The sequence below is a fragment of the Chelonoidis abingdonii genome, chromosome 15 (assembly GCF_003597395.2).
Source record: "Chelonoidis abingdonii isolate Lonesome George chromosome 15, CheloAbing_2.0, whole genome shotgun sequence".
Classification (NCBI taxonomy): Eukaryota; Metazoa; Chordata; order Testudines; family Testudinidae; genus Chelonoidis; species Chelonoidis abingdonii.
The window spans coordinates 35,055,112-35,082,939 of record NC_133783.1 but is presented as its reverse complement, the minus strand read 5'-3'; the positions used below and the strand labels follow the sequence as shown (position 1 = coordinate 35,082,939).

General features: G+C 40.2%; 1 protein-coding gene across 5 annotated transcripts in view; it reads left to right on the top strand.

Moving 5' to 3' along the window:
- Positions 1-27,828, top strand: part of BTAF1 (B-TFIID TATA-box binding protein associated factor 1) — a 101,105-nt gene that overhangs the window by 34,673 nt on the left and 38,604 nt on the right. For 3 of the 5 annotated variants that reach the window (XM_032770275.2, XM_032770274.2, XM_032770278.2), the window contains exons 10-24: positions 1,610-1,705; positions 1,799-1,975; positions 2,630-2,770; positions 2,950-3,074; positions 8,309-8,429; positions 8,899-9,003; positions 9,200-9,349; positions 10,706-10,848; positions 11,014-11,188; positions 11,799-12,002; positions 16,573-16,999; positions 18,247-18,437; positions 20,555-20,708; positions 20,791-20,900; positions 22,159-22,360. In XM_032770275.2, coding sequence (XP_032626166.1) covers positions 1,610-1,705; positions 1,799-1,975; positions 2,630-2,770; positions 2,950-3,074; positions 8,309-8,429; positions 8,899-9,003; positions 9,200-9,349; positions 10,706-10,848; positions 11,014-11,188; positions 11,799-12,002; positions 16,573-16,999; positions 18,247-18,437; positions 20,555-20,708; positions 20,791-20,900; positions 22,159-22,360 — 2,521 coding nt within the window. The remainder of the gene's footprint in view (positions 1-1,609; positions 1,706-1,798; positions 1,976-2,629; positions 2,771-2,949; positions 3,075-8,308; positions 8,430-8,898; positions 9,004-9,199; positions 9,350-10,705; positions 10,849-11,013; positions 11,189-11,798; positions 12,003-16,572; positions 17,000-18,246; positions 18,438-20,554; positions 20,709-20,790; positions 20,901-22,158; positions 22,361-27,828) is intronic. The other 2 variants (XM_075072709.1, XM_075072708.1) reach the window with 1 other exon arrangement.

Here is a 27,828-nt window from a genome sequence, read left to right as displayed (position 1 = left end):
CAGAATTCTAAGGGGCAGAGGAGACTGTGGGAACTATGGGATAGCTATGGAATAGCTACCCACAGTGCAACGCTCCGGAAATCGATGCTAGCCTCGGACCATGGATGCACACCGCCGAATTAATGTGCTTAGTGTGGCCGCATGCACTCGACTTTATACAGTTTATGTAAAATCGGAATAATCCCATAGTGTAGACATACCCTAAGTATTTAGCCATTGACAGAATTCTAAATTGTATAGTCTAGTTCTTGTTTGAAAATGCACTTGTCTGATGGAGATTGCAATTCATTGTCAGAACTGGGAAGAATAAAGTAAATAACAATCAGCAATAAAACTACATACATTTCATAAATATTAAAGTGATAGCTTTTGGGGGAGGGGTGGAGAGCTGATAAGGGGGCTTTTGGGGTGAAGGTGGTTTTGGTAATGTCTTTTAGTATTTGTGTAGTGTTCAGTCTCTCGAGTCTAGTGAACATGACTTACTGCTTAGTCTAAATAGAGATGGAGGAAACCTTAACTAGCACAGGGCTTAGCAGAAATTGATTGCTTTCATTCTATCTCTTTTTCTTAGACAAGTCTAAAATAAACCATCCAATATTGTTTTAATTTGTAAATGTGTTCAAACTACTATTACAAGGTTCAGTAACTGACTTGTATAGTAGGGAATGGATATTACTTAGTGTTTGCAAGTCTTAAGATTTTCTAAAATTTCATAATATTTAGAAGTATAAATTCACATTAGAGATGGGTATATAGTAACAAAACTGGATCTAGTAACTAGATGAGCGCATAAAATATCAGCTGTTATAGCTGTCTTTTTTTTTTTTTTTTTAACATCCGCATAGTGTCACAATTTGCTCACTTTGACCAGTGCGGGGAAGGAAAAAATTATGTTTAGTATCTGCAGTATGCTTGTATTGCCCAAGTAGTTTGTTTCTTCAGATTAAAATCAATGAATCTTGGCTGATGTTTCCAGTTCTAAAAGTGAGGCAGAAATTTCCAAGTAGTTCACTACTACTTTGGATAAGGGAAAAGTTCCTAAATGCTGGTTTGGCTCTCCTCCCACTACCGAAAAGAAACTTTTGATGTTACCACTTAACCCTTCATGTATGGTTCAGCCCCATAAACGCTTGAGTGTTCGTGTTATATGGGTAGAGCACAGAGGTACTGATGAAATGAAGCCAACCTCTTTCCAAACCCAGGGCTAGAGTCCAAGACTGCCCTATGCCCAGTTGTAGATATCAGAACCATAGTGATTCCACATGTCACAAAGGTCTGCCATAAGATGCCCATGTGGAGACCCTTTCCTCAGCTCAGAGTGGTGCACATGCACAGTTGCCCCACTTGTAGGCCTGCTGCTCAACTTATATGCAAGACTTAAGTGGTGCTTGTGACTTTGTGCTGCCCCTCCATACAGTGGATTAATGTCACTGCTGGAGACTTTGGGGGGCGGGGGGGAATCTGCTTGCAATGCAGATACACAGTTAGTCACAGGTTTAACTACTGTGATACAGTCTTCTCAGTATGAATTTATATAAAGCAAAGGAATCTTGAGAATCTTTCTATGAACTAATTTAGCAAATGGTATTTAATTTCCTTTTTTTAACAGATGGCTCAGCAGCATCAGGAATGGCTGGAAGACTTAGTTATCAGACTCCTTTGTGTGTTTGCATTAGACAGATTTGGAGACTTTGTTTCAGATGAAGTAAGTGTCAACTCTTAGACTTGCTAATCTATTTCCATGTCAGACTTTATGTAGAAATGCTTTGACTTATGTCCATTATTCACGATGTCCTAGGTTGTAGCACCAGTACGTGAGACTTGTGCTCAGACTTTGGGAGTAGTACTGAAACATATGAATGAGACTGGAGTTCATAAAACTGTGGATATTCTCCTGAAGTTACTTACACAAGATCAATGGGAAGTGAGACATGGTGGTCTGCTAGGAATAAAATATGCTTTGGCAGTTCGTCAGGTAATAACCTTCTGTGGTTGTTTTTGGGTTTGGTTTGTTTTCTATTCAAAGTCACTAACCCTAGAAAAATTTTGCTTTCACAGAGACTTATTGTAAAAATCCAGAAACAGGACTGAAGAGAGTAGAAGGTGGTATATGAATTTGATGCTGTCATTTGTTGTCAAGAAACACATGTTTAAAATATATGGCATATTAAATGAAACCATATCTAGTGGTGACTCTCGTCTCTCCCCCCAAGCTCCCCACCCCCTTTCCGAGAGCCGCCTGGCCAATGCAAAAACATTATGGCTTGGTACAACTGAAGACAGCCGATTAGAGGTTCTTATAGTGGAATAAAAGAAATGTACTGCAGGTTCTGACTGAGGCATATTTGTAGGACAAATTCACTCTAATTTATAAGCTAGATTAGCTTTCCTTCATGAGTAGTAAGTTGTTAACTATTCAGAATGGTTGCCATTTTTGTTTATCTGACCCAGCTGCGGGGGCAGGGAAGGAAGGAGTGGTTGGTTTTGGGGGTTGGTATTTATTTATTTATTTTTTTTTTTACTTGTTGGCTTTTCAGAAGAGGAGGAAGAGGACTCTGAGATTTTGAAAAGATATTCAGTTTAATAAATGCTTCCTTATTCAATTTATGAATTGAACTTGTTTTTTTAGGATATGATTAATACCTTATTACCTGAAGTCTTGCCTGCAATAATTGAAGGTCTCCAAGACCTGGATGACGATGTCCGAGCTGTTGCTGCAGCATCTTTAGTACCAGTAGTGGAAAGCCTTGTTCATCTTCAATCGCAAAAGGTGAATGTCTTATTTTCTACATTTTGACTTCAAAAAGTTCATCTTGGATCTGTACAAAAGAGCAGTATTTACAGTGCCGTATACAAACTTTAATTCCTCATTTTGTTATATAGAAGACTGACTTATCTTACGCAAAGGTTAAAAATAAATAACTTCTCCCCTTGTGCTTATTCCTCTAGGTGCCCTTTATTCTTAATATATTGTGGGATGCCCTTCTGGAATTGGATGATCTGACAGCTTCTACAAACAGCATCATGATCCTTCTTTCCTCCCTTCTAACTTATCCTCAGGTCCAAAAATGCAGGTACCTCTTTCCAGCTATTACGAAAGAGGCAGATCTAAGCATTTGTTACTGAAGAAGTTCATACTGGAATAATCTAAATTCATAGCAAATTACACTTTATATGGAGGAGATAATGCATGGGAAGTTATTCTGCAGTAAATCGATGCTGGTATAAATTTTGAGGACAAATTTTGTAAGTTGGTTGAAGGCTGTTAAAGGGCAGTGCACTTTCTCTTTTAGGACATACTAATAATCTAGTACCAAAATTTAACACTTTGTCACTAGATTTACCACCAGTCTTTGTTAAGAAATTAAAAGTTAAAAAGCAATAGCCGCTACTTATGCATGACCCTTAATTTCTGTTGTGCTAGGTGGGAGCTGTTTTCCTGCACTAAACTGCCACATCCTGCAGACTTCATATACACAAACCTTGTTGACTATAATGGGAAAGTTACACAGATGCAACACACATCCAAGGGCTTTGGGGTCAGACCCCAAGCAAAAGGCTAAGGAATAGCCCATCTTATTCACAGAACCACTGGCTGTATCATTGATGCAAGGAAGCAAGTAAATAGAACAAACTGGACAAATCCATGTTTACTTCTGTTCAGTAAACAGAATTCACCCTCCCCCCCCGACCCCCAAAAAACCAAAACAAAAATCCCACCTGACTCTGCATACTGAAACTCTCACTTAAAGCTTAGGCAGACATTGAGTAAACTTACCTTTTTGTCCCCTCTTTTCTCCATTTTTTTTTTCTTTTAGTCTCCTCTAATTGTCTTGTCTACCTGATTAAATGTTACCAGTGTGTAGCTTTGTAAAGGATGAGAACATCTCACTATATTTTTATCATCCCTACTCGTGCATCAGGGAGATTCATTTTTTAAAGACTCTAATCCATTATTTAATAATTGGGTTTTTTGGTCTCCACTATCTCAAATGTATTTAGCTATACTGTCATGGCCCTTTTTAACTGGCAGGGGGTGGGGTGGAGAGAGGGAGAAAGGGATTTCAAGCTCTTAAGTTTTTTGCCCAAAATCTTCTCTCTTTGCTTTATTGGTCACTGTGAACATCACCATTCTCACTGTCACTCAATCTGGGTGTTGTCTTTAACTGAGCCATTTCTAGGCTGCTGCATTTAGACAATGTCTCAATATTGTCTCTTCCTGCCCTAAGTCTATGGGCTTGTTTACATTGGGGAATTGAGTAGCATGGCTATTCTGGAACAGCCATTCTGTAGTAGCTCTTCAGGCATAATTTAGTTATTTTTTGGAATTGCTCTCTGCACACTATTCTAAAATAAGTGACATTCCAGAATAATGTCCAGATATGGGAATTCTGGAATAGCTATGCTGATGTCCTTTATGTAGACGGGCCTTCAGAGCCAGCCTTTATGATCAATTCATACAAGTAAAACTCTTGATGTGGCTCTCATATAGTTCCTGGGCTTGTGTGATGGCATTCGGTCCATCGCTGTGGTGCCGCCCCCTGGCTGTCCTCGGGACTAGTGCTGTACACTGGTGCACCCTTTTCTGGTGATGTCTCACCACCATCACTTCTGCTCCAGGGACCCACGTCACTTCCAAGACTGCGGCACCTCTTCATGACACAGCCACAGTTTCACAGTTCTTCAGTGGCAGTTTCACAGTTCTTCAGGCCAGCCGCTTCGTCGGTGGCAAGTGAGGGTCAGGGGGACCCAGGCCTGCCCACTATTCCGGGTCTTGGCCTAGGGACCCTATGGGTGGCCGCCACTTGCTGCATCCCCTCAGACTTCTCTCCCTGGGCCACTTCCCCGTGACCCCAGCACCCTCTTTGCCCTTGCCTCAGGGCCTTAGCCTGCAAATCCCTGCAGCCTGCCAGGTGCTGCCTTTAGCTCCCCAGGTTTCTGCCTGCTACGGCGGCCAAACAGCAAGGGTGGAAAAATCAGGACGGGGGTGAGGGGTAATGGTAGCCTATATGAAAAAAAAAGACCCAAAAATTAGGACTGTTCCTATAAAATTGGTGTAAAAAATTGTAAAATGGTAAAATTGGGGTATAAAAGTGCCTGCAGCACTACTATGTCCAGGGTGCTTGCTGCCCTCCACCTGCAAGGCAGCCAGTCCTCCTCCCTCCTTAAGCTCCAGGGAGTGACTAAACCTGCTCTGTACTGCAGCTCTTCTTACATGGGCATGCCTGGTCCTGATTGGCTGATCCTGTAAGCCCTTCTGTGATTAGCTGCCCTCTGTGCAGCCTCCTTATGGCTCTGTTAACCCCTTATGGGCCAGTGTGGGGCAGCTGCCCAATTGTAGCTTGTGACTGCTTCTCCTGTTCTTCCCAAATGTTATCTTGCGCCCTTTAAAATACATTCAAAACACTGCTGCAAAGATTATCTTGACTTGTAGCTCTGGCCATGTCACCATCCACCCTTAGCACCCCTCTCCTAGCTTGCCCGTTTTCATTGCATCAAATAGACTACTCAGGTTCACCTTTATGTTCCTTTATCGCTTAGTCCTGCCATAGCTATCATTACTTATCCACTATTGAGGCCTACCTCTATTTCACCGAAAATGCCAATCTTCTTTGCCTGTTTAGATTTTTCTCATAAGCACCTTCATGTGTTCTTCCATGCCATCCTTTATGCATAAAGGAGTTTCCTGTAACAATTTAGTATCCTCGTTCATCTCATCTCTCTCCTCCTTAATTTTTCTTTGCTGTGATGGCTACAGAATACTTGATAATAGCTAGACAGCTGATGTGCTCTGACCACTGCTGCTTTTACTTACAGTAATCTCACACTGAGGCCTATAGTTTATTATTTGCAGTGCAGAAACAAATAATTAAGTACTTTAGGAAATCAAAGTAGAGAGATTCTATGAGAAGCTACTGTGAATGAATTAAATCCAAGGGTTCAAGTTACATCATAATGACCTTTTGAAAGTAATATTAAGCCTTTTGGATTTTTCCTTTCTCTCTGATCTGAGTTTTTTTTTATTGGCATTATATGGCTCTTGTCCTTGTATCCCTTCCCTTTCCCCATTTAAAAAATTAAATTAAATAATAATCCATCTTTCACTTAAGGTTTCCAAGCTATTCTGCAACTCCTTTCTTTCCAGCAACTCTAAGTTTTGAAATTTCACTGTGATGTAGAAACTTGAATTACCATTAGAATAAATCACTTTAGCTATTTTGGGAGCTGGGATGGGACATGAAGGTTAAACATAGTTTTGCTATTTTAAAAACCACAACAAACCAGTTTATTGTACAAGTTAAAATTTAACTATTAACATTAATTTAATGCATGACATGTGACTTTATTGCCATGTATTATAACACTTCTGTATTGGTTTGGGTTCACCTACTTTTCCATTTTGTATGTATTATATGTGACTCTATAGATATAATCTAGTTTACATAACTTCATAAAGAGACTTTTGGGAATATTCTAAACATGAAACTAAGTGGCATTCTCAGTCTTCCGTTTTCAAGTAGCATGTGCTGCTGATTCCCCTTTCACCTGCTGATGTGTGGGAGGCAACTTTAGTAGAGGGCCAAGGTTTTTTGCTAGAAACAAGAAATGAAAAAGTTATAAATCAGGACTGAGGAAAACTGTGTTCACTCAACCTCTGACCCTCACTTACTTAAATAGCAAGTTCATTAATGCCAGAATTAGAAGTGGGCACCCATCTATCATTTTGATACCTTTTTTAGTCAGAGCTTGGCTACACCAGGGTGTGAATCTGGAATTTGTACCACTTCTTGGGTGTATAATCTGCTTTTCATGAAAAGCAGTAACTCAGTGGAATTTATGGGGAAGACCCATATGATGAACTCTAGGAGTTTGATTTTTACAACAGTAACAAGCAGCTTCAATCGAAGTGTTTTTTTAAATTCGCTGTAGTGTAGTGTGCATATTGCAATTCAGTGGTTGCCTCACACCACTAAAAGTCAGTGGGGGCTCTTACATTGACAAAGGATGTAGACCCATTGTGAATCTGTTTTGAATGGAGCTTTTCTGTGGAAAAAAGATTTTCCTATTGGAGGATTTAACTCTATATCCTTATCTTGGGAGCTAAATTGAATGTCTAAAAACAAAATCCCCTTCTCTATCGCTAATATTCCTCTTCCTCCACCTGTTTTGTTTTCCTTTCCTTATAACTTTTTCCTTCCAGGTCCTCCATTGTCTTCTGCTTCTGTCTCTTACCATCTCACAATCGTGTATGTGCTGTTTATTTGTAGGATAACAATAATCCTTTAATAGCTGTAAATAACTGCCCTTCAAAGACAAAGCATTGGTAAAATGTTTGGATTAATCAGTGGTTTTATTAATAATAAATATTTGCCTCTTTGTTTTGAGTATACAGGCTTTTGATTTGTTTAGATTTATTGCAGTAACAGATTTTTTTTTCCTTTTAAAAGGTTAGTTATACTTATCCAATAGTCAGAACTACAGCAGTTAACTTTTCCACGACAATAAAGTGAAGAAAAATTTCACCTTGGGGCTTTGGTGAAGACAATAAATCTCTTAAGTTCCTTTCTCTAGATAGAATTATGATATTAAATCTTTCAGGAATCATCAGTGAGATGCCTTGGTCAAAGGTTCTCATATAAAATATGGAAACTATCTTTATTTTAGTATATTCTCATAATGTTAATGCCAATGTTAAAATCTCAGCAGGAAAATTCAGAGTTAAGGCAGAAATTTTGTAATTCACCCCACTGCATGGAAGGTGGTATCGCCGATGAATTCATATGTAATAACTATTTCAATTCTCAGGCACAAGGAGTTAGCTAAGAAAAGGTTTCATCCTTAATGCCTAACTGATGACAGTGGAAAAAAACTGACTGACCTTTAAAATGAAATGTGCTTATTTCTATGTATGTGCTTGGTTGGGGTGGAGATGGGAAAGGGGGGGCATACTTTATTTTAAGTGTGGAAGAAGCCATAGTGATTAAGGATATAGTTACAATAGGCCTTACTAATTTGGGCAAGCTTCTGAATTTTGCCATTAATAAGTAAACACACTTCAAAAACAAACAAAAAAAACCAAAACCACAACTCAAACCATTTATTTTGACCATTGTGGTTGAGCTATAGCTTGATCCTGCACTTAACATGGCCTGGGGAATACACAGTGTTACTTTTCTATTTTTCCTTCAGAAAAGTCTTTTTAACTAAATATTATAACTGGATATAAATAGATTGAACTTACTTTTTCTTATTCTCTCCCCCCCCCCCCCACTCTCTTACACCTCCCTCACCCTCTAAAATGTACCAGTATCCAGCAATCACTCACCATTTTGGTCCCACGTGTATGGCCATTCTTGCATCATACTATATCATCTGTTCGAAAAGCAGCATTGGAAACTTTATTTACGCTGTTATCTACCCAAGACCAGGTAAGAGCTAATAATTATAAAACATCTCTACCCCGCTATAACGCGGTCATGGGGAGCCAAAAATCCCTACCGCGTTATAGCTGAAATGCCTTTATATCAGGGGTAGGGACAGCAGGGCTCCAGTGGTGATTTTAAAGAGCTCCGGGCTTCAGTTGCTGCAGCGAGCCTGGGCCCTTACAGCACTGCCGGAGCCCCGGGTGCTACCGCACTATACGTGAATCCATGTTATATCGGGTGGCGTTATAGCGGGGTAGAGGTGTATCACTTACCAATTACAATACAGAAGTAGTTTGTGTATGGTCTTTGAGTCACTTGATAACTTTTAAAAGTTATGTGGAAAACATCTGTGGCCTGCTTTTGCTCTGGGTAGAGGTGAGTGCCATTTCAATAGTGAGAACCTAAAATAGTATATGTTTAAATTACATTATATGTTGGAATTTTCTCTCACTCATCATATCCCTGTCTTCAGAGTTCTTCAGCCTGGCTAACTCCGATTCTGCAAGATATGTTGAGGCACATTTTTCAGTTTTGTATTTTAGAAAGCAGCCAAGATATTCTGGACCTTATTCACAAGGTATTTATTTAGCTTATTACTATCCTCTCTTATGTGCCACCCTTTGTCAGATGCATGACCTTCAGCCTACATAACTGCTACACTAACTGTTCCTAGATCTTGGATATCATGTTGATCAAATGTTTGCATAGATACTATGATACATATTTATAATGTACACAAATGTGTGTTTTGTTTTTTTTCCCTCTCCCTCAAGGTGTGGCTAGAACTGTTAAACAAAGCAGCAGTACAATACGTGGTAGCAGCGGCTTGTCCATGGATGGGAGCCTGGCTCTGCTTAATGATGCAGCCTTCTCATTTGCCTATTGATTTAAATATGTTGCTAGAAGTAAAAGCCAGATCAAAGGTAAAAAAATGACTTTTAAAACCTTTGTGGGAAATCAAGGAAACCAGTGATTACTGAGATGCGGTAGCAAAACTGTGACTGGCCTGTGTAGAAAGGAAGGAGAGTGCTATTGGCTCCAAGACTCTGTGGGCATTATTACCACATAAGTAGAACTATGAATCTCCACAGCACCCTGCAGGGCAGTCCCACTACCTGTGTATGTGGCCGTTCAAGGAAATAGTCCCAACTGGGGTTTCACTTGCAGCAGTACAGTTTTGCATCATCCTGACACAAGCCAGTAACTAAATGGCACAACTTGGCCCTGTATAAAAACTTTAAAATGACAATTTCTTTTGGTAAGTTTTGATGCTATTATTACAGATATAGCACTATTTTTCTTCTTTATATTTATAAATAATGTTTCAAGGCCAAATACAAATGTATGTAATAAAGCCTATTGTGCAATTTAATACAAGCTGTTTAACTAAAAGTAATTTAAACATTAGTTCACTCAAAAATGCCCCTGAGCCTATCTGGCAGATACTCTAATTCTCCATGTAATAAATACTCCTTAGACCTGGTCTAGACCTAAAACTTGTCACTCAGGACTATGAAAAGTTTTGCGCCCAGTGCACTGTAGTTAGGTCAACCTAACCCCTGGTGTAGATGCAGTTAGGTTGATGGAAGGAGGCTTCAATTGACCTAGCTACCACCTCTCGAAGAGTTGATGTTACAGGAGTTGTAAGTTGATGAAAGGGGTGCTTCTGTTGCTTACATCAATGTAGGAAGTGTCTATGCCTCTGCGCTGCTGTAGTGTACCCGTACCCATCTGTGGATGGATCAAACTATGCACTGTGCTTCTTGTAAACCCTCTATTGTTTTATAAGGTTCTAGATACTTCTTATTTCAACATGTTTTCATATCTGATCTATAGTACCTATGTGTATCGTTTCTCCAACTTCTGTTTGCAGAACTGAGTCAGCTTTCTCAGGATTACTTTACTCGTGAGAAACTGTCACTTGATGTTTTTTTCTTTTCCACTTGTGTTGGCCTCAGATTCAAACTGGAGGTCTAGCACCATATTGGATTAGATAAGTTAGTTAATATTCAAAGCAGGCCACGCATTTAGCAGTGCAGCATTAGCCCATAGTCATCTATCCATGATTTAAGCACCTTTAGAAGTCACTGTCAGTGATTCAGAGATCCTGTATTAATGTACAGTCAAATCTGGTGTAGATATTTGTCACATCATTGTATAGAACAATTATAATTTAATATGGAAACGTGAATTTTTTTATCTGAATTACAGAAAACTTTGGAAAGCAAAACAGAAGATTTCTTACTACTAAATAAACCTCTTCTGTATTTATTCCATAGGAAAAAGCAGGTGGCAAGCTGCGTCAAGGTCAAACCCAGAACAAAGAAGTGATACAGGAGTATATTGCTGGTGCAGACAGCATTACAGAAGATCTGGCAACCAGGGATTATGTTGTTATGCGAGCCCGGGTGATGGCAGCAAAGTCAGTTTGTGGAAAATGTGAAAGAAAGAAAAATACATAATATAAAAAAGCTATTTGTAAACTTTTTGCTAAAATCTAACTGAGACATTTAACTTTGTCTTTAAAGTATGAACCAAGGAGTGAGAATGTTACTGTAACACTTTTTTTTTGTCTTCTTTGGTCAAGGTTATTAGGAGCACTTTGCTGCTGTATTTGTGATCCAAGTGTAAATACTGTACCTCAAGAAATAAAGCCAGCTGAATCTCTAGCTCAGCTACTGCTTTTCCATTTGAATTCAAAATCTGCCTTGCAGAGGATTAGTGTTGCCTTAGTAATCTGTGAATGGGCTGCCTTGCAAAAGGTAGGATGCTTTTTACAGCAAAAATGAAATATGGCTTACTAATTGAAGCCTTAACAGAAACTGTTTTGATAATACTGTGTATTTTTATACTGTTAAATGATGAAATCTGACAGGTGAAGCCATGGCATAGTATGATTCTGAATTATTTTCAAGTTGGCTAAAAGGCAACTGTGTGGTTCAGTGAATGTGTTTGAGTTCTACAAATATTGGCTCTAGAGGGATACTTAACTGGTTTTTAATATCAATGTTTTCTGCGTAAATATATACTAGCTTTCCTTTTGTTGTGATTTTATTGTTTAGTAAGTTATCCTCATCTATGTAAAATTGGGTATTAAACCTACTTGGAAAAACTTTTCCATTAATACAGTACTAATGCTGAATTTTCGTAAAATGTTGGGACCATTAACTGTTTTCATGGTATACTGAAGTTTGTATACACATCTTCTTCTTTATTTTTGTCGCTTTATGTCTTGCTATGTTAAAAGCTTTAAATTTTGTTCAGGAACATCTAATTTATTAGCAGAGTTCAATTAAGATTAAGGAACAAAATTGAACGAAATAACCAGTATGAACGCTTGAAGTCTGAATTGATTGACTTGTTCTGTTTTAGGAATGTAAAGCTGTGGCCCTTTCTGTGCAGCCACGCTTACTTGGAGTCCTTTCTGAGCACCTCTATTATGATGAAATTGCTGTTCCCTTTACACGAATGCAGAATGAATGTAAACAGCTCATTTCCTCACTAGCTGATGCACACATTGACATTGGGAACAGAGTAAACTACAGTGTGTTTACAATAGATCAAGCTAACGAACTGGTGAGTAAATCTGAATGAAGAGTTAGCCTCTAGTCATAATTTTAAATGTGCTATGTAATAATAGGTTTTAGAAGTCCAGACATATTTTGTGACTTGACTGGGCACTTTCTCAGACATAAGATAAGACATGGATGTTCATTATATGTGCACAGAAGAAGATGAAATTTTTTTTCATTGAAATATATATCTTACAAAATTATAGAGGCACCATTTTAAGCTCACCTACTGGATTCACTATCAAAATCCTTTTAGGTCAACACTTTTAAAAAAAACAAAAAAACAAAACAAAACACATGCAGTCAAATGTAATTGAGGTTGATAGGAAATATACAAATCAATGTTTCCGAGGAAGAGTAAGTTTTCTTTTCTTTGATTGCATATGTTCATTCCATCTTAGATGTGTGCACACCCAGTGCACCAGAGCCAGAGATTTTTCTCTTAGCAGAGCCTGTCGGGTGGTGCATGTGCCCTGAACATTATGGTATAAAGCAGGGGTTGGCAGCCTTTCAGAAGTAGTGTGCTGAGTCTTCATTTATTCACTCTAATTTAAGGTTTTGCGTGCCAGTAATACATTTTAATGTTTTTAGAAGGTCTCTTTCGATAAGTCTATAATATATAATTAAACTATTGTATGTAAAGTAAATAAGATTTTTAAAATTTTTAACATTTCATTTAAAATTAAAATGCAGAGGCCCCCAGACCAAGGGCCAGGAGCCAGGCAGTGAGAGTGCTGCTGAAAATCAGCTCGTGTGCCGCCTTCAGCACGTGTGCCATAGGTTGCCTACCCCGGTATAAAGGAAGGATGAGGTGGAGGATGGGACAAAGTAAAGCTTCCTCTGGGAAGAGATGCTCCCCAGTAGAGACCTCTTCTTTTCATTAACGATCATTTTGAGGCTAGCCTCCCACTTTCAGAACCAACTCCTTCAATGCAAAAAATATCTTGGTACTGATGACACTAGAGGGCTATTCAGTAGCATGGGACCTGTTCTGTATCTCTGAGCTGGATTCTCCAGTAGTGCAGTAGACAAACTAGCTGGTGTACTGTTTGATCTCAGGCTTCATCTGTAAACTTACAAAAACTGGTTCAGCCCTTGATACCATGATCACAGTCCAGGATATCTCTGACCTACACTTTCATACTGTCTTGGAAAGACACTGTTGTATGCCTACCCTCTCATTCCACTCCTTCCAAGAGTTTTGCTCACGTGATCCTCCTAGCACTGGTGTGCCTTCACCAGCTTTGGTTATCCGTTCTGCTGAGCTTACTAGATAGAGGTCTTTTGACACGATCTTCAAAACCACACTTGATCTCCCCGTACCATTGTCTGTACTTCGCAACCTGGCTGCTTTCCATCTTATGGCCTGGTTGCTCCATGGTTAACACTTAGGAGGTGGAGTGTTCAAGGAATGTTGAAAAACATCCCCCAGAATAGCAGAAAGCTATCTACTATGTATATTTACCTGTTGAAGTGGAAACAGTTCTCCTTATAGTCAAAGCAGAAGGATGATAGATAGCAGCCAGGACTGACAAATCATTTTTGGACTACTTGTTCCCTCTGAAACAACAAGGTCTATTGATTAGTTCAGTCAGGGTTCCCCTCACAGTTGTCTCCACTTTACATACTGTTGTTGCAGGCCACATTGTATTCTAATCCAATGTCAGTTAGATTCATAAAAGGTCTGGACATATTCCTAGGTCATGGATCCCATCCCTCCTTGGGACTAAAGTCTGGTGCAAACAAGGTTGACGGATCCACTCTTTGAACCAGTGGCGTCCTACTCTTTTCTGCATCTCTTTGAAAGTAGCACTTTTGGTAGCTATGACTTCCACAAGAAGGGTGACAATTAAAAGTATTGGTGGACCCTTCTTACACAGTTGGAGGACAAATGTATACATACATCTGCATCTGAAATTCCTGACAAAAATAGTTTTGGAATTCCACCTCAATCAAGCCATATACTTAACGACATTCTTTCCTAAGCCCCATTGTCATAAGGATGAAGAGGGACTCCGTATTTTTTATGTTAGAAGGGTATTGATTTTGTGCTTGCAGAGAACTAGATCTTTTAGGTCATCTTAATTGTAGAAGATTTTGCCCTGCATACTCCTGTGATATGAGATTAGCAATGTACCCCCTTCTGGGAGGGTGGTAGCGCACTTTAAAAGATCTCATGAAGTTTCTACACCATTTTTGGCTTACATACCTAATAGCAGTCCTTTCTAGAGCCGCAACTTGGCCATCAGTGCTGAGTTTTACTACTCATTACACTGTATCTCAGAATTCCAGAGAAGATACTGAGGTTGGATGAGTGAGTAGTTCTTCAGTCCTTGTTCAAATAGACTCTCTCTGAAACCCACCTCCCATTTGAACTGCCTGTGAGCCATCTAAAGTGGGACATGTGCAATCATGAGAAGAATAATAGTTACTAACCTGTTTTGTAACTGTTAAGATTTCATATATCCATTCCACAGTCCACCTCTCTTCCCCTTTGTATCAGTCTGTCAGGTAGGAAGAAACTGAGTGTGTGTGATGGCTGTGCTCTTTATACTATTGCTCAGCAGCAGAGGGATCATGCACTGCCCCAAACGGTACTATTTGGAAAGGGGGAGAAATCTGTGACTCTGGTGCACTGGGCATGCACACACCTGAAGCAGAATGGACATAAGCAACACATCTTGAAGTATAACAGTTACAGAACAGGCTAGTACCTTGTTTTTTTTGTTTTGTCAGTGGGTTGATAAAGAGAGGAGGAGGACAGTAAGAACATGCAATAGCTTTGGTTAGATGCTCACATATTACTCTGAGGATTTCATTTAAAAACCTCAGACCAGGCTGCTTTTCTCCAATCTCTCTCTCTCCCCCAACCCTCCCCCAATAATTTTTGTACATAAGTACATGGTGGTAGACTTCATGATCATGGATAAAGGAAACTTCACTTGAAAGGGGTTTTTCGTAAAGCATTTGTGGTTAACATCATACATATTTTGGGCAGTAACACAATTTAAAAGCCTCCTAAAATTTCTCCCCTTTGCTACTGTAAGTGCTATTTTAAGGGGGGGGTGGGGGGGGTGTTTTTTGCCAGATAGCCCCATTAGTAGTCCCCCTCCCCGTCTTCTGCACACCACGAAACAACTGATCAGGAGGTGTAGGAAGGGAAGGGAAGGCGCTGGTTGGGAGGTGCTGGGAGTTGGGGGGTGCTGATGGGGCGGTGCAGGGGGAGGCATTGACCTATTACTGTGGCTCTTTGGTAAGTTCTGGCTCCTGCTCAGGCTGGCCACCCCGCTCTATATGAATAGATCATTCTGGTTCTTTACAAATGCAATCCAAATATTTAGTGAACACTTCTGTGTACTCTCACTATTAACAATGTTACTGATTTCATCTAGTCATGAGCTCTGTACCAATGTAGGTGCAGCACTGTCCCTACTAGATTTCCTCTTGCTCTCTACCCACCTGTGTGCCTGGAGCAAGTTTCAGGATAGTAAGGTCAGCAAATTCTGATTAAATAGCAGACAGAAGGCCCATGTCAAATCAAAGATCTTGAGTGTTCCAGGAGCATTGCAATCTTTTTATTACGAAGTCAGCTGAGGAGCAGGTCAACTTCCATGTGACTGCGGCATTGCACGTCTTGCCCCGAGTGTGCTGGATAGCCCAACTCCTCTTGCCTGTCTTTTCTCAGACTCCCATGCTGGCAAGCAGTGAAATGTCTGGCTATTTCTGGCTGGGCACAGGACAACTTAAATATAGGGAATTCCCAGACTCTTCCCCCAAGCTTCAGTGACTTGCCACTTTGCCAGTCATCTCACTGCACGATTGACTGGCGGGAGTTAGGCAGATACTGAAGAGCACTCTTTGGAGTCAGGACGTATGTGGTATCCTTCTAACCACTTATCTGTGTCCCAGATGAGGAATAATGGGATAGGGATCCTGCAAGTAAGCTGGAGGGGAGAAAGGAGCTGTTGGCATGAATGGAGAGAAATGGAATGACGAGCAAAAGTGAGGAGAAACAAAGAAATTAATGATGGGAGATATTTAGAAAGGGAGAAGGGAAGGTAAAATCTACTGGAGAGATGTAAGGTAAAACACTAGTGGGGGGGTGCGAATCCGTCAAACAGAAGAAAATGGGAGTGTAGATTTAAAAAAAAAATCACAAACCTGGGTGACATTAAATATTTATTCTACAGAAAGCTTCAGTCAGGATATAAAATGTATTTTGAGATGGTATACATGTAGTGGGAATCCCAATTCATAGGTACCAGCTAGTACTTTTCTTATTATTCCCCAGTTTAAAAAAAAAAAAAGTGGGGGGGGGGGAGTGTCAAGGGAAAAAAATGGGGAAGAAACCAGACATTTTAAGCAAAGCTCCCATTGGCTTCTTTGGGGCCAGAATTTCACTGAGTATTAAAGTTGAAGTGAAAGTGTGATCAGCTGTGTGTGTCTTTTGATCCAGTATTTCTTTCACCATGCACAACCCCCCCACATTTTCCTATTTTAAAAAAAAAAAAAAAAAAAATCTGGTTGTGCTATAAGCACAAATTTTGTTTTAACTCTAGTTTTCTTTTCATTAGGTTACTACTGTCTTCAGTGAAGTTACATCAGCTTTTAATTTAAATCCTAATATTTTACAACAATTGGACAGTAAACGACAACAAGTCCAAATGACCGTTACAGAAACAAACCAGGAATGGCAAGTGTTACAGCTGCGAGTCCATACTTTTGCTGCATGTGCTGTTGTGAGCTTGCAACAACTTCCAGAGAAACTAAATCCTGTCATAAAACCTTTAATGGAAACTGTCAAAAAAGAAGAGAATACACTGGTACAAAACTATGCAGCTTTATGCGTAGCTAAGTTACTTCAACAGTGTTTATCAAGATCTCCATGCCCCAACTCGAAGATTATAAAAAATCTCTGCAACTCTCTCTGTGTGGACCCGCATCTTACTCCCTTAGCAGAATGTCCTGCGCAACCTCAAAGCAGCCATGAAAATTCTAAAGGTATATTACCTAAATCTGTGTCAGTTTTGAAAAAAATTGTATAAATGCAATATTTGTAACTTTATATAGGAGATATCTCTACATGAGTGTTCTACCTGTTTATGTATTTAAAATAAATCCGGTGTTTTAACTTCTTCTTAAACTGTAAGAGATGTCTGAAAAATTAGTCGCTGTGTACATTTATGCCTTTGAACATAGCAGTGTCGTTTAAGAATTGGTTTTAGTGATTTTGTTTTTTTCTGGATGTTTTTTGGGAAAGACTTCTTAAAACACAACAAAATAACTGACTCCTGGGATGGTTTTTAAATTGAAATATTTCATGGAGCAGAAGTGTGGTGTTATGTGGAAATGAGGGATGTGTTACTATTCTGTTACAAGAAAAATATTGCTGGTGCAGTTTTACATAGAATAAACCTAATGTGGTTGCATGCTGTAGTTCTGCAGCCTAATTGTAGGACAACTGACAATGAAATGTTAACAGCATCATTATATGTATTTTGTGAATGGAAGAAATCAGACCTGCAAAAATTAGTCTTGAAAATCAGTGCTGTTCCATTCTTGTGGCTGAAAAGTAAATCTCTACCTCTTAGATGAACAATCTGACTCTTAAAATTTGAGACACAATTTTTGAAATATTAAATCTATTGTGAGGCTTGATTAATGTTTTACGTCCTTTTGTGTGTGTGTTTAGATTTGGAAGTAAAATATTCTGAAGTAAATTCTAGGTAACACATTATACATATGGTACCACACATCTGATGAAACCTAAAAATGTGGTTAATTGACCTTTTTAAAACCACTCCTACTACTTGAAAGGTAGTTGAAAAATAAGGCTAGTTAACCACATCTGTGTTAATCCTTCCTTTAGCTATGTGGATGCCCGAAGTGTATTTCCCATCTTAAATTTCAGGGTAAAATACTTCTGAGTCTGTACAAACAGAGTTTGGGGAGTGACTGTGCAACTATACATTACATTTTACTATGAAGTACTTCCTCACTATTTAGTGTGTGGTTTTCCACCACATAGTGGCCGAATGGACTAGACCTGCACTAATTAAGGAGGTGTAGCTTCCATTCTGGCTCACTGTCCCACAGTATAATCTGGTACAAGTCAAATCACCTCTTTCATTGTCCACATAATATTTACTCTTCTTTGTAAAGTGAGTTGAGAATGCACAAAAAGTAGGTGATTGTTAGCACCGCCACCTATTTCTGGTACTGTAATTGTCAACTTTATTCTATAATAGGACCCAGCACTGAGAGAGATGGGATGCACCATACTGTCACCAAGCACAGAGGAATAATTACACTGTACAGACATCAGAAAGCTGCTTTTGCCATCACGAGTAGGCGAGGTCCTACACCAAAGGCTCCAAAAGCCCAAATTGCAGACCTTCCCACAGGCAGTAGTGGAAACATCACCACAGAACTTGACGAGGTAAATAAGTTTGTTAGCTCTTGATTATCATTCTACTTAATAAGACGTATTCTTCCTAAATGTAGCTGTATTTCAGTCAATGGAGTTACACAAAATGATGGAGCAATAGTTTTTCTTAATTAAAAACTGAGTCCATGTTCTCTTTTATGTTGTAAGCAGCATGAAGAATTTATGTTCAAATATAGGAAGAATTAAATATCTGTAGTGGTATTAAATTTAAAATAAACTAATTCTAAAGGGAAATATTTTAGTCCTGAGTAAAACAGCTATTCATGTAAATGGGACATGGAGAGTTAAATTCTCATACTACATTAAAAGTGTGCCCTTTCCCTGATGTCTGTGTTGAGGGAGGGACCAAAGATTGCTCAATATGTATTACAGAAATTTGAGACAGAACCAGAAGGTTTTTTTGGTTTTTGTTTTTTTAAATCTCTGAATTTCACATGTACCCCACTTGCCTCAGAGTTTGGGTGGGGGAGGAGGTCTGGGTAGGGGATTGGGGTGCAGGTTCAGGGAGGGAGTTTGGGTGCAGAAGGGGTGAGAGGTTGGGCTCTGGGAGGGAGTTTGGGTGGGGAGGGGGTCTGGGATGCAGGCTCTGGGAGGAGGTGTATGGGGAGGGGGTGCAGGCTCTGGGAGGGAGTTTGGGGCAGGGTGTGTGTGGGGAGGGGAAGGAGGTGCAGACTCTGGGAAGGGGTCAGGTGTGGTGCTTACCTGGGACTCCAAGGCCGGGCAGGCTGGAGGGCCTCTGCATGCTTCTGCCTTCAGGCTCCGCCCCCACAGCATCCCATTGGCCACAGGGGCACTCGGGGTTGGGCAGAGTGCAGAGGGACAACCCTGCCCCTGGGCCATAGGGTGGGGCTGGCAGCCACTGGAGCAAGCCGGCAGACTCCGCTCTGCTGTGCTGCCGGGGCCCTGAGCCATTGTAAATCGCCTGGGGGGAGCCCCCGAAGCAGCAGGTGGGGCCAAGGGAGAGACCTAGCCCCAAAACTGCTGGAGCCCTGCAGGCCACATTGGGGAGGCTCACGGGCCGCAGATCGCCTGCAGGCCAGGAATTTGAGACCCTTGGTGTAGAAAAATCCAATGTATGAACTTTAACTGGATATTTGCAAAAGTAGGATACACTTTCTGCCATGCTTGCTTTTCAAAGAGCCCCATTTCCTTCACTACTCACACAATTAAGTACTCAACATGAATAAGTCTGTCAGAATCTATTATATTGTAACTCAAAGTTCATAAGCAGTTATGGCCGTGATTCAGCAAGGTAGTTAAACACATCCATAACTTTAAGCAAGTGAGTAGTCACCTTGACTTCAGTAGGACTACTCACTCGCCTGCTTAGAGTTATGTATATTCTTAACTATCTTGTTAAATTGGGACCTAAAACAGAAGAAACTACAAACTGGATGCTGCATAGTAACCATAAATAGCTCAATTTGGCCTCCTGCATAATATCACTTGTAGAGAGAGTGCCTGTACTGTGAGCTTCCAGAGAGCACTAATCACAGAAGTTACTCACCTTTCCCTCTCCCCTTTCTCTTGGTACAGGGTTCCAAAGGTGTAAACGTGGGAGCATCCCCAACTGTTCTTCAGTATCTTCTGCCACCAAAGGTGCAGCAAGCTCAGATTGGACTCTGATAGTTTGTCTACGTGGGGAAGTTAATGAGCATCAAGTTTGGGTGTGAATTTAAAGCCAGTAGCTACTCTTCATAAACTCCCTGTGCGAATACACTATCTGTGCATTAACAGTGGCTTTATGTGGTTTAACTTAATACATTTGTAAAGAGTATTAAGCTTATAATTGGACAGGGCACTCTTGGTGCACAATAAGTGCCTCCATATGAGGAGTTCATGCAGAGTAGCTAACATGTGCTAGTTATTTCAGGCTTTTCCGCATGTAGACAAGCCTTGAGTCTTCCCCTTGATGAACAGTAGTGTATAATATTGGTTATACATCAAATTTGTTTAAGTAAGAGCAGGGGGAGGAATTTCTTAGTTTTATTTTTTTGTTCAGTTTGCAGATTTGTTTAACACTTAAACCTTGCTTGAATGTAACAAGCTTTGCTTTATTTTAAAATTCCTTTCATCTACTTATTCACTCAACCATATTTTAATTCTAGGCTCAGAAGCCATATATTGTACAGAGGAGAGGAGCTGAATTTGCCTTATCTACTATAGCTAAACATTTCGGTGCTGAAATGGTACTAGGATTGCCACATCTCTGGGATGCTATGGTTGGTCCACTAAGAAATAATATTAACCTAAACAGTTTTGGTATGTATACTTCTGTTATGTTCTTGTTTTTGTGTTGTAGCATACATGTTATCTGAAACTGGACATCTATTTGTTTTAACAGATCGGAAGTCCTTATTGGAAAAGGGAGATGTGTCTGCTCAGGAGTTGGTCAATTCTCTACAGGTGTTTGAAACAACAGCAGCTTCAATGGACATTCAGCTTCACCCTTTGGTAATTAGCATGTTATACTTCAAAGCCATTTCCTGACATGACAATTTGTGTTTATTGCCATTGTTCAATGTACCTTCCCCCCCCCCCCAGTATTTCAGTTCTTTATGTAGTTGCATTGCTATTAGTTTGCTTTTTGGATCACTTATACACCGCTACCTCGATATAACGCCAACCAATATAACAAATTTGGATATAAAGCGGTAAAGCAGTGCTGGGGGGGGCGGGGGGGCTGCACACTTCGGTGGATCAAAGCATATTCAGTATAACACAATTTCACCTATAATGCGGTAATTTTTTTTTGGCTCCCAAGGACAGCATTGTATTGAGGTAGTGGTGTACCAGTCTCCTTAAGAAAAGACACTGCTTCTTGTATTTTTTTATTTAGCTTCTAGATATGAAAGCTGCTTGTTCTATCCCTTCTTTATGTCATGCACCTTTTTTTAAATATAGTTAAATTCCATATTTATTTTATCTACAAGGTGCAAGATAGGTCAAAAAAGTCAATTATCTTCTTTGTTCATATATTATCTCTAAACAGGGAGGAAAGCCATTTGGAAATGTAGTTGTTGGTAATAGCTGAAATTCAAGCTACAGTGCAGGTTGCATTGTGTTATGTCAAAAGACAACAGCAAGCTCCTTGAATTTAAATGTATTTTGTTCTGGTTCAGAGGTTTCCAAATTGTCTATGGGGATCTGTCTGGTCATATGGGCCTGTCTCTTCTTTGCTGTTAAACTGCATTAAAGTATAGATACAAATATAATTAAATATTTTCCTAATTCTACTTTTTTGAATAAGAAGTTGCTGTAGTTGTCTCAGGAATGTGAAATAATTCAAAGTGGAAAGAAGGGTGGTCAACACAGTTATGATTGGGATAGGAGGTGGTCCAATATTTCTCTGTCTAGTCAGCAGGGAAGAAAATGACTAACTGAAAAGACTCTTCTGAACTTTAAATGCCAAGATTTTAAAAAAGAGCCTCCAGTTAAGTTCCTAATTTCATATGTAAGCACTTAAATAATGTGGGGTTTTGTTTTGTTTTTTTTGCTTTTTTTTCTGAAAGTGCTGAGCGCTTAACTCTAACAGATTGAGATGGTGATTTTGCAGCTTCTTTCCTATCTGAATACTTCTTAGATTTTAAATTCTGGTTTAAAAACTTCATACATCTGTTTTGCTAATTGACTTCTTACTAGGATACAATAATTGATAAAATAGAAAATATAGGCAATATAGAGATCTGACTTTTTTTCCTTCTCTTTTCAGTTGATACAGCATTTGCCTCATCTTTATATGTGCCTTCAACATCCAAGTACTGCTGTGAGACACATGGTTGCTCGTTGTGTAGGTGTCATGAGCAAAATAGCTACCATGGAAACAATGAATATTTTGTTAGAGAAGGTTATTCCGTGGCTGGGAGCAATAGACGACAATACCAAACAAGAGGGTGCAATTGAAGCACTTGCTTGTATCCTTGCTTGTATTATCTAAAATCATGTTGTTAGCAAGAAATACAATTTCCGTAGTGTGAAAAGTAGAAAATGAAATTAAAATTTTATCATTCTAGTGTAGGATGCTGGGCTTCCGCTTGGATCACTTCAGTCGTCCATCAGATATTTTTTGCTCCCGTTGAAGTTTTAGTGGAGATAGTGTGAAAGAGAATTGCAGGATTATCTTTCCAATGCAACTGAAAGGCAACTAGTTTTTAAAATAAAATTGTATGCATATTATGTAATGAATCTGTGGCAAACTACCACAAAATACCATTAAGGCCCATAGCTAAAATGGACTATCAAAAAAAAAAAAAAATTAAACCTATTAAGTAGATAATAATAAATAACTCTGCAAGTTCTTAAGGTGAGATGAACATTCTTGCTTAGGACATAAGCCAACCACTAACTGCCTATGGTTCTTCTGAAGCCTCTATCCCTTTTAGGTGCAGGATTCCAGACTCTGACTTACTGATGTGATCAAACGTTGCAATTTCCACATTGCAAAGAATATGTACAAAGGGTTGTTCAAATGCCCCTTTTATTTCATGTTTGTCTTCAGGTATTTAGGACAGAGCTGTCTTACATATGAAGAGTTGTGATACTTTCAGTGTGTTTTTGTCCTCTTTGAAATCTAGTAAATATATGGGTTAAATTATTTGTTCTGAAATGCAGGATTTGTAGTGATAACAGAAGTTGGAACAACAAATGCAGTATTCTTCAAGTGTTTTTCCCTGTGAGTGCTTCACTTCTTCATATGCATGCATGCCCATGCACCTTTGATTGGAAATTTTTTACGGCAGTGTTTGCAGGTCCAAGCCTGTGCCCTGCACATCCTCAAGCTTCAGTCTGAGAGTTTATAGGGGAAGGCAAACTCACTGCTGCTTCAGTTCCTTTTCAACCAGCTGTAGCCTGAGACAGAGCCTTGTGGTATCTCTTAGTTAGATGAAATTACTGTAGAGTGGGTTCATAACTGGTTGAATGCCCATACTCAAAGCATAGTTATCAATGGTTCGTTGCTCAACTGGGAGGCCATATCTAGTGGGGTCCTGCAGGGGTCTATCATGGGTAGGGCCCTACCAAATTCAGTGTCCAGTTTGGTCAATTTCATGGTCGTAGGATTTAAAAAATCATTAATTTCATGATTTCAGCAATTTAAATGTGAAATTTAATGGTGTTGTAATTGTAGGGATCCGAATTAAAAAAGGAAGGTGGTCACAAGATTATTGTAGGGGGTGGGGGTTGCAGTACTGCTATTCTTCTCCGTTGCTGCTGGCGGCTGTGCTGCCTTCAGAGCTGGGCAGCTGGAGAGCAGTGGCTCCTGACCAGGAGCCCAGCTCTGAGGGCAAAGCCACCACTAGCAGCAGCACAGAAGTAAGGATGGCATTGTATCACTCTTACTTTAGTGGTGCTGGCGGGACGCTGTCTTCAGAGCTGGGCACCTGGCCAACAGCCGCTGCTCTCTGGCTGCCCAGTTCTGAAGGCAGCATAGAAGTGACACCCCACCCCCTGCAACTTCCTTTTGGGTTGGGAGTGCATCAAGTTTATAGAGTTTTCTTGCCATCTGACAGATTCAGCAGCCTAATCTTGGACATTCAGAGAAGTCCTCAAACTGTAGGTCAGACCTGTCTGTAGCTGTTAGGTTATATTTATTATGTTCCAGAAACATTGGGGTTGCATTTGAGATCTCCAGGCATAGCTCAGGACAGTCTACGAACCCAACAAACACAGCTTGGCCAAGATGGTGTCTGTTCTGCAGAAGATTCTCACTTCCCTCAGTTGGTGGAAGGATCCCTGCAAAATCTGTCTGAGACCCCATTTACATGTCTTTTCTCTTTGTCAGAGCCTGCACCATCTTGGGATTCAACCTTGTCCCAAATGCTCTGATGAAACCATTCTTCAAGCCCATGGAGAGCTGCTCTCACCTTCATTTATCTTTCAAGACCTCCTGCTTAGTAGCAATCACTTTGGCTAGGAGTTGAGGAATTGGGTGCCCTTATGACTGATCTGCCTTACACAGTTTTCTGCTGGGACAAAGTAACCCTTCATTAATACCTTCGTTTCCTACCCCAGATCTCTTCCTACAACCATATTTAATCAGAATATTCAGTTGCTATTCTATCCTAAACCTCACAGTTCTAGGAAAGAAACTGATCTTCACATCCTGGGTGTTAGAAGAGCTGTAGGCTTCTACCTCCATAGCACCAAAGCCTCCCCTAGGCTCTTTGTTTCTATATATCCACTCAAACTGTCTAAATGGTTTTGGGACTGTACTGTCATGTTATGAAGCTTCTGGATGGCACCCTTATTCTAGGGTGACGGCTCACTGTACTAGGGAACAGTCCCCTTCTATGGCTCTGCTTAAAAACTGCTCCTGTTTTTGATATCTGTAAGGCCACTCCCTGATTTTTCCAAGCACTTAGCAAATACAGCCTTTGGGATGACTGTCTTCCAATTGGTACTAGACCCTGCCCCTCAGCTCCCAACTCAGTAGTCTGGGCACTGCTAGGGAGTCACCTGAAGTGGCTCACACATAGGGATCACTACTCAATGAAGGAGAGGTTACTCACCTATACAGAAGTTGAAGTTCTTTGAGGTGCTTTGCCCCTGTGCATGCTTCACTAGCTGCTCTCCTTCCCCTCCTGCATTTGAGTTCTGATCTCTCACAAAGTTTCATGGTAGAGAACGAACTGGAGCAGTAGCGGGTCTGCCTTTCCCTACATATCCTCATACCAGACCACAAGGAGATGTAGGGTGCGGGTGCAAACCCGTGGATTCTGCTGTTGAAAATCTCTGATCAAAGGCACGTGGACATGCATGCATGTATGAATTTGAGCCTCCATTGGGACAAAACATCTCAACTCCATTTGTCTTCATTTTAAAGATTGAAATTCTTGTATGAACAATCTTGAAGACTGGTCAAAACTTCTCGTAACCAAAGAAAGCTTCACTTTTTCAAGTGACTGAAAATAAACAAATTATCGTGATTTATTTGCATGTGAGGTAGCAGAGCAAATGAGCCAACAGCAATTCCTGGATCTGAAGCAGAAAGGAAGCCTTTAGCCTGTTGCCAGTAGAATGAGCTATTACTTCACTAGTTTCAATCAGGATGCAAAATCTTACAAAATTAGTGTGGTGTTGTGCCCACCCACTCCATTTTTTTGCTTGACATTTTTCTCCTTTTATGGTTGCAGTAATTTCCATATCTTGAGTTACTCAGCTCTTAGACTGAGTAATGGTATGTAGTGTCCCACAGTCTGCAGCATCTGCTACAAGACAGATTTCTGGCAATAGTAGTATGCTGGTGCTTATCACTGTAGTGGTACATTAAATCTTTGGATTGTGGAGTTTTTGGTGTGGGGGTACCTATTTAGACCTATTGTGTGCCCAGTCTAGGATCTTTTTTGTGCTACTTCAGTTAAGCTTTTTAAAAATATTATGGGGGTGTTACAAGCAACTCTGTATTGTAGGATAAGTTGAAATTTGCATTTTCAGATGGTTAAAATCCCTTATTTTTGTTTGGTCTCCAATTGTCTTAGTTGTTGCAAAATGGAATTTTCTGTTTTAGTTTTTTAGGAAAAAGTTTACTAACTTTTGGAAGTTTGTCATTGTCCTCAGATTTCTTAGCCTTTCTCTAGCTAAACAGCCATGTCACCTATCCAGGGGAGCCGTCAATGCACCAGTGCCTCTGTGTAGAAATTCTGATTCCTGGATGCTGCTGCCTGATGTGCTGGTGATGTAAGGCAATATGGTAGAATGCTTTAAATGCTGATGCCTTGATCAAAAGTATCTAAGCTACATCTGTACAGCTGCAGACCCCCATTCAGTCTCTCACATCAACTTACATTCTCACCTGTTACTACCTTCCCCCTCTGCTCTCCTGCTGCACCATGCTGCAATACCATGGAGAGCTGAGGGGGTGGGAAAGTACGTGGAGACTAAGCTGACACAAGAGGAGCTGATAGATACTACATTCTGATGAACCATAACCAGTTTGTTGGAGCTCTCTTCCACCCCACTTCTTTCCCATCTCCCTCTTGCAGAGCCCACACATGACCTAGCCCTGTGCTGCTCTGTGTCCCCTTTAGTCTTCTCTCTTGCATTGCATCCATGCCCTCACAACACCCTGCTTCCCACAGTTTGCTCCCACATATTTTTCCCGTACATCACTAGCTCCACATTGAAATTTTATTTTTATGACATGATAAAATCTCTGTGTACGGAAGCACAGTGATGGGAGGGAACCAGGCTTCTGGTAGTAGCTGGAGATACAGATGGACACAGCTAGAAACTTTCTGCCTCTTACGCTTTACACCTCATCTAAACCTTGCAATTCACAATTATCATTTAGCTTTCCCTGCCATACCTTTCTCAAATCCCCATTAGTGATAGTTCATATGCCTTCTCATACAGAATGTGCAGCCTTCATTCCAACCACACGAATATTGCAAAAACAAAGTGCATCACCTAAATAACAGTATTAATGCTACAAACCATTATTTCATAAGATGAATACTAGTTCTACTTTCAAAGGCAAAACATTTTGTCCATTAACAATCTAGGAAAATTATCAGCTAAAAATCTACATCATACACACTAATGCCCTACTTCAGTATATTTCAGATAATTAGTAAGGATCCAATTTCTAACCCTCTATGCAGTCAGTCAGAGGTTGCACATCTTGTGTGGAAGTGAAAACATATTTTGTGGATTGTGAATGCAGGATTGTTGAAGAGGGGAAGGCACAACTGTGGTTGTGGGTTATAAAGATTGGCCAAGGACTTAAGCGATTTCCTGGCTCTAACGATTGTGTTGGCAGTATGAGCACTTTCTTTAGTCCATCCCCAGACCCCCAGGAGATATGTAATCTACATCAAAGTGCATTTGACTTCTTAAAATGTCAACATGATTTCTGTTTAGGTTTAATTTAATTTTGGAACTCCTATGGTGAGATGAAGCCTCTATTTCAGGGTTTCTCAAACCGGGGTCGCCGCTTTTGTAGGGAAAGCCCCTGGCGGTCCGGTCCAGTGTGTTTACCTGTCACATCTGCAGGTCCAGCCGATTGTGGCTCCCACTGGCCCGGAGCAGCGATCCGTGGCCAGTGGGAGCCATGATCGGCCGGACCTGCGGACTGGGCAGGTAAACACACCAGCCCAGCCTGCCAGGGGCTTTCCCTAAATAAGTGGTGACCCCTGTTTGAGAAATCCTGCTCTATTTTTGTTTTTGGTGTCCCTTTCAAAGAATTGCAGCATTTCTAGGAGGATCATCCTTAAATGACTAGTTAATATAGTATTTCTGAAATTATCTCCCCCGATGTATTTGTATAAAATTCTACTCTTGTTGACTTGATGATCATGCATATTTTTTGCTGATGTACAGGATATGATTGACTGACTAGTAATCACAAGTACAAAATATACCATTTGTGGTGTTAATGTAAAGCAGG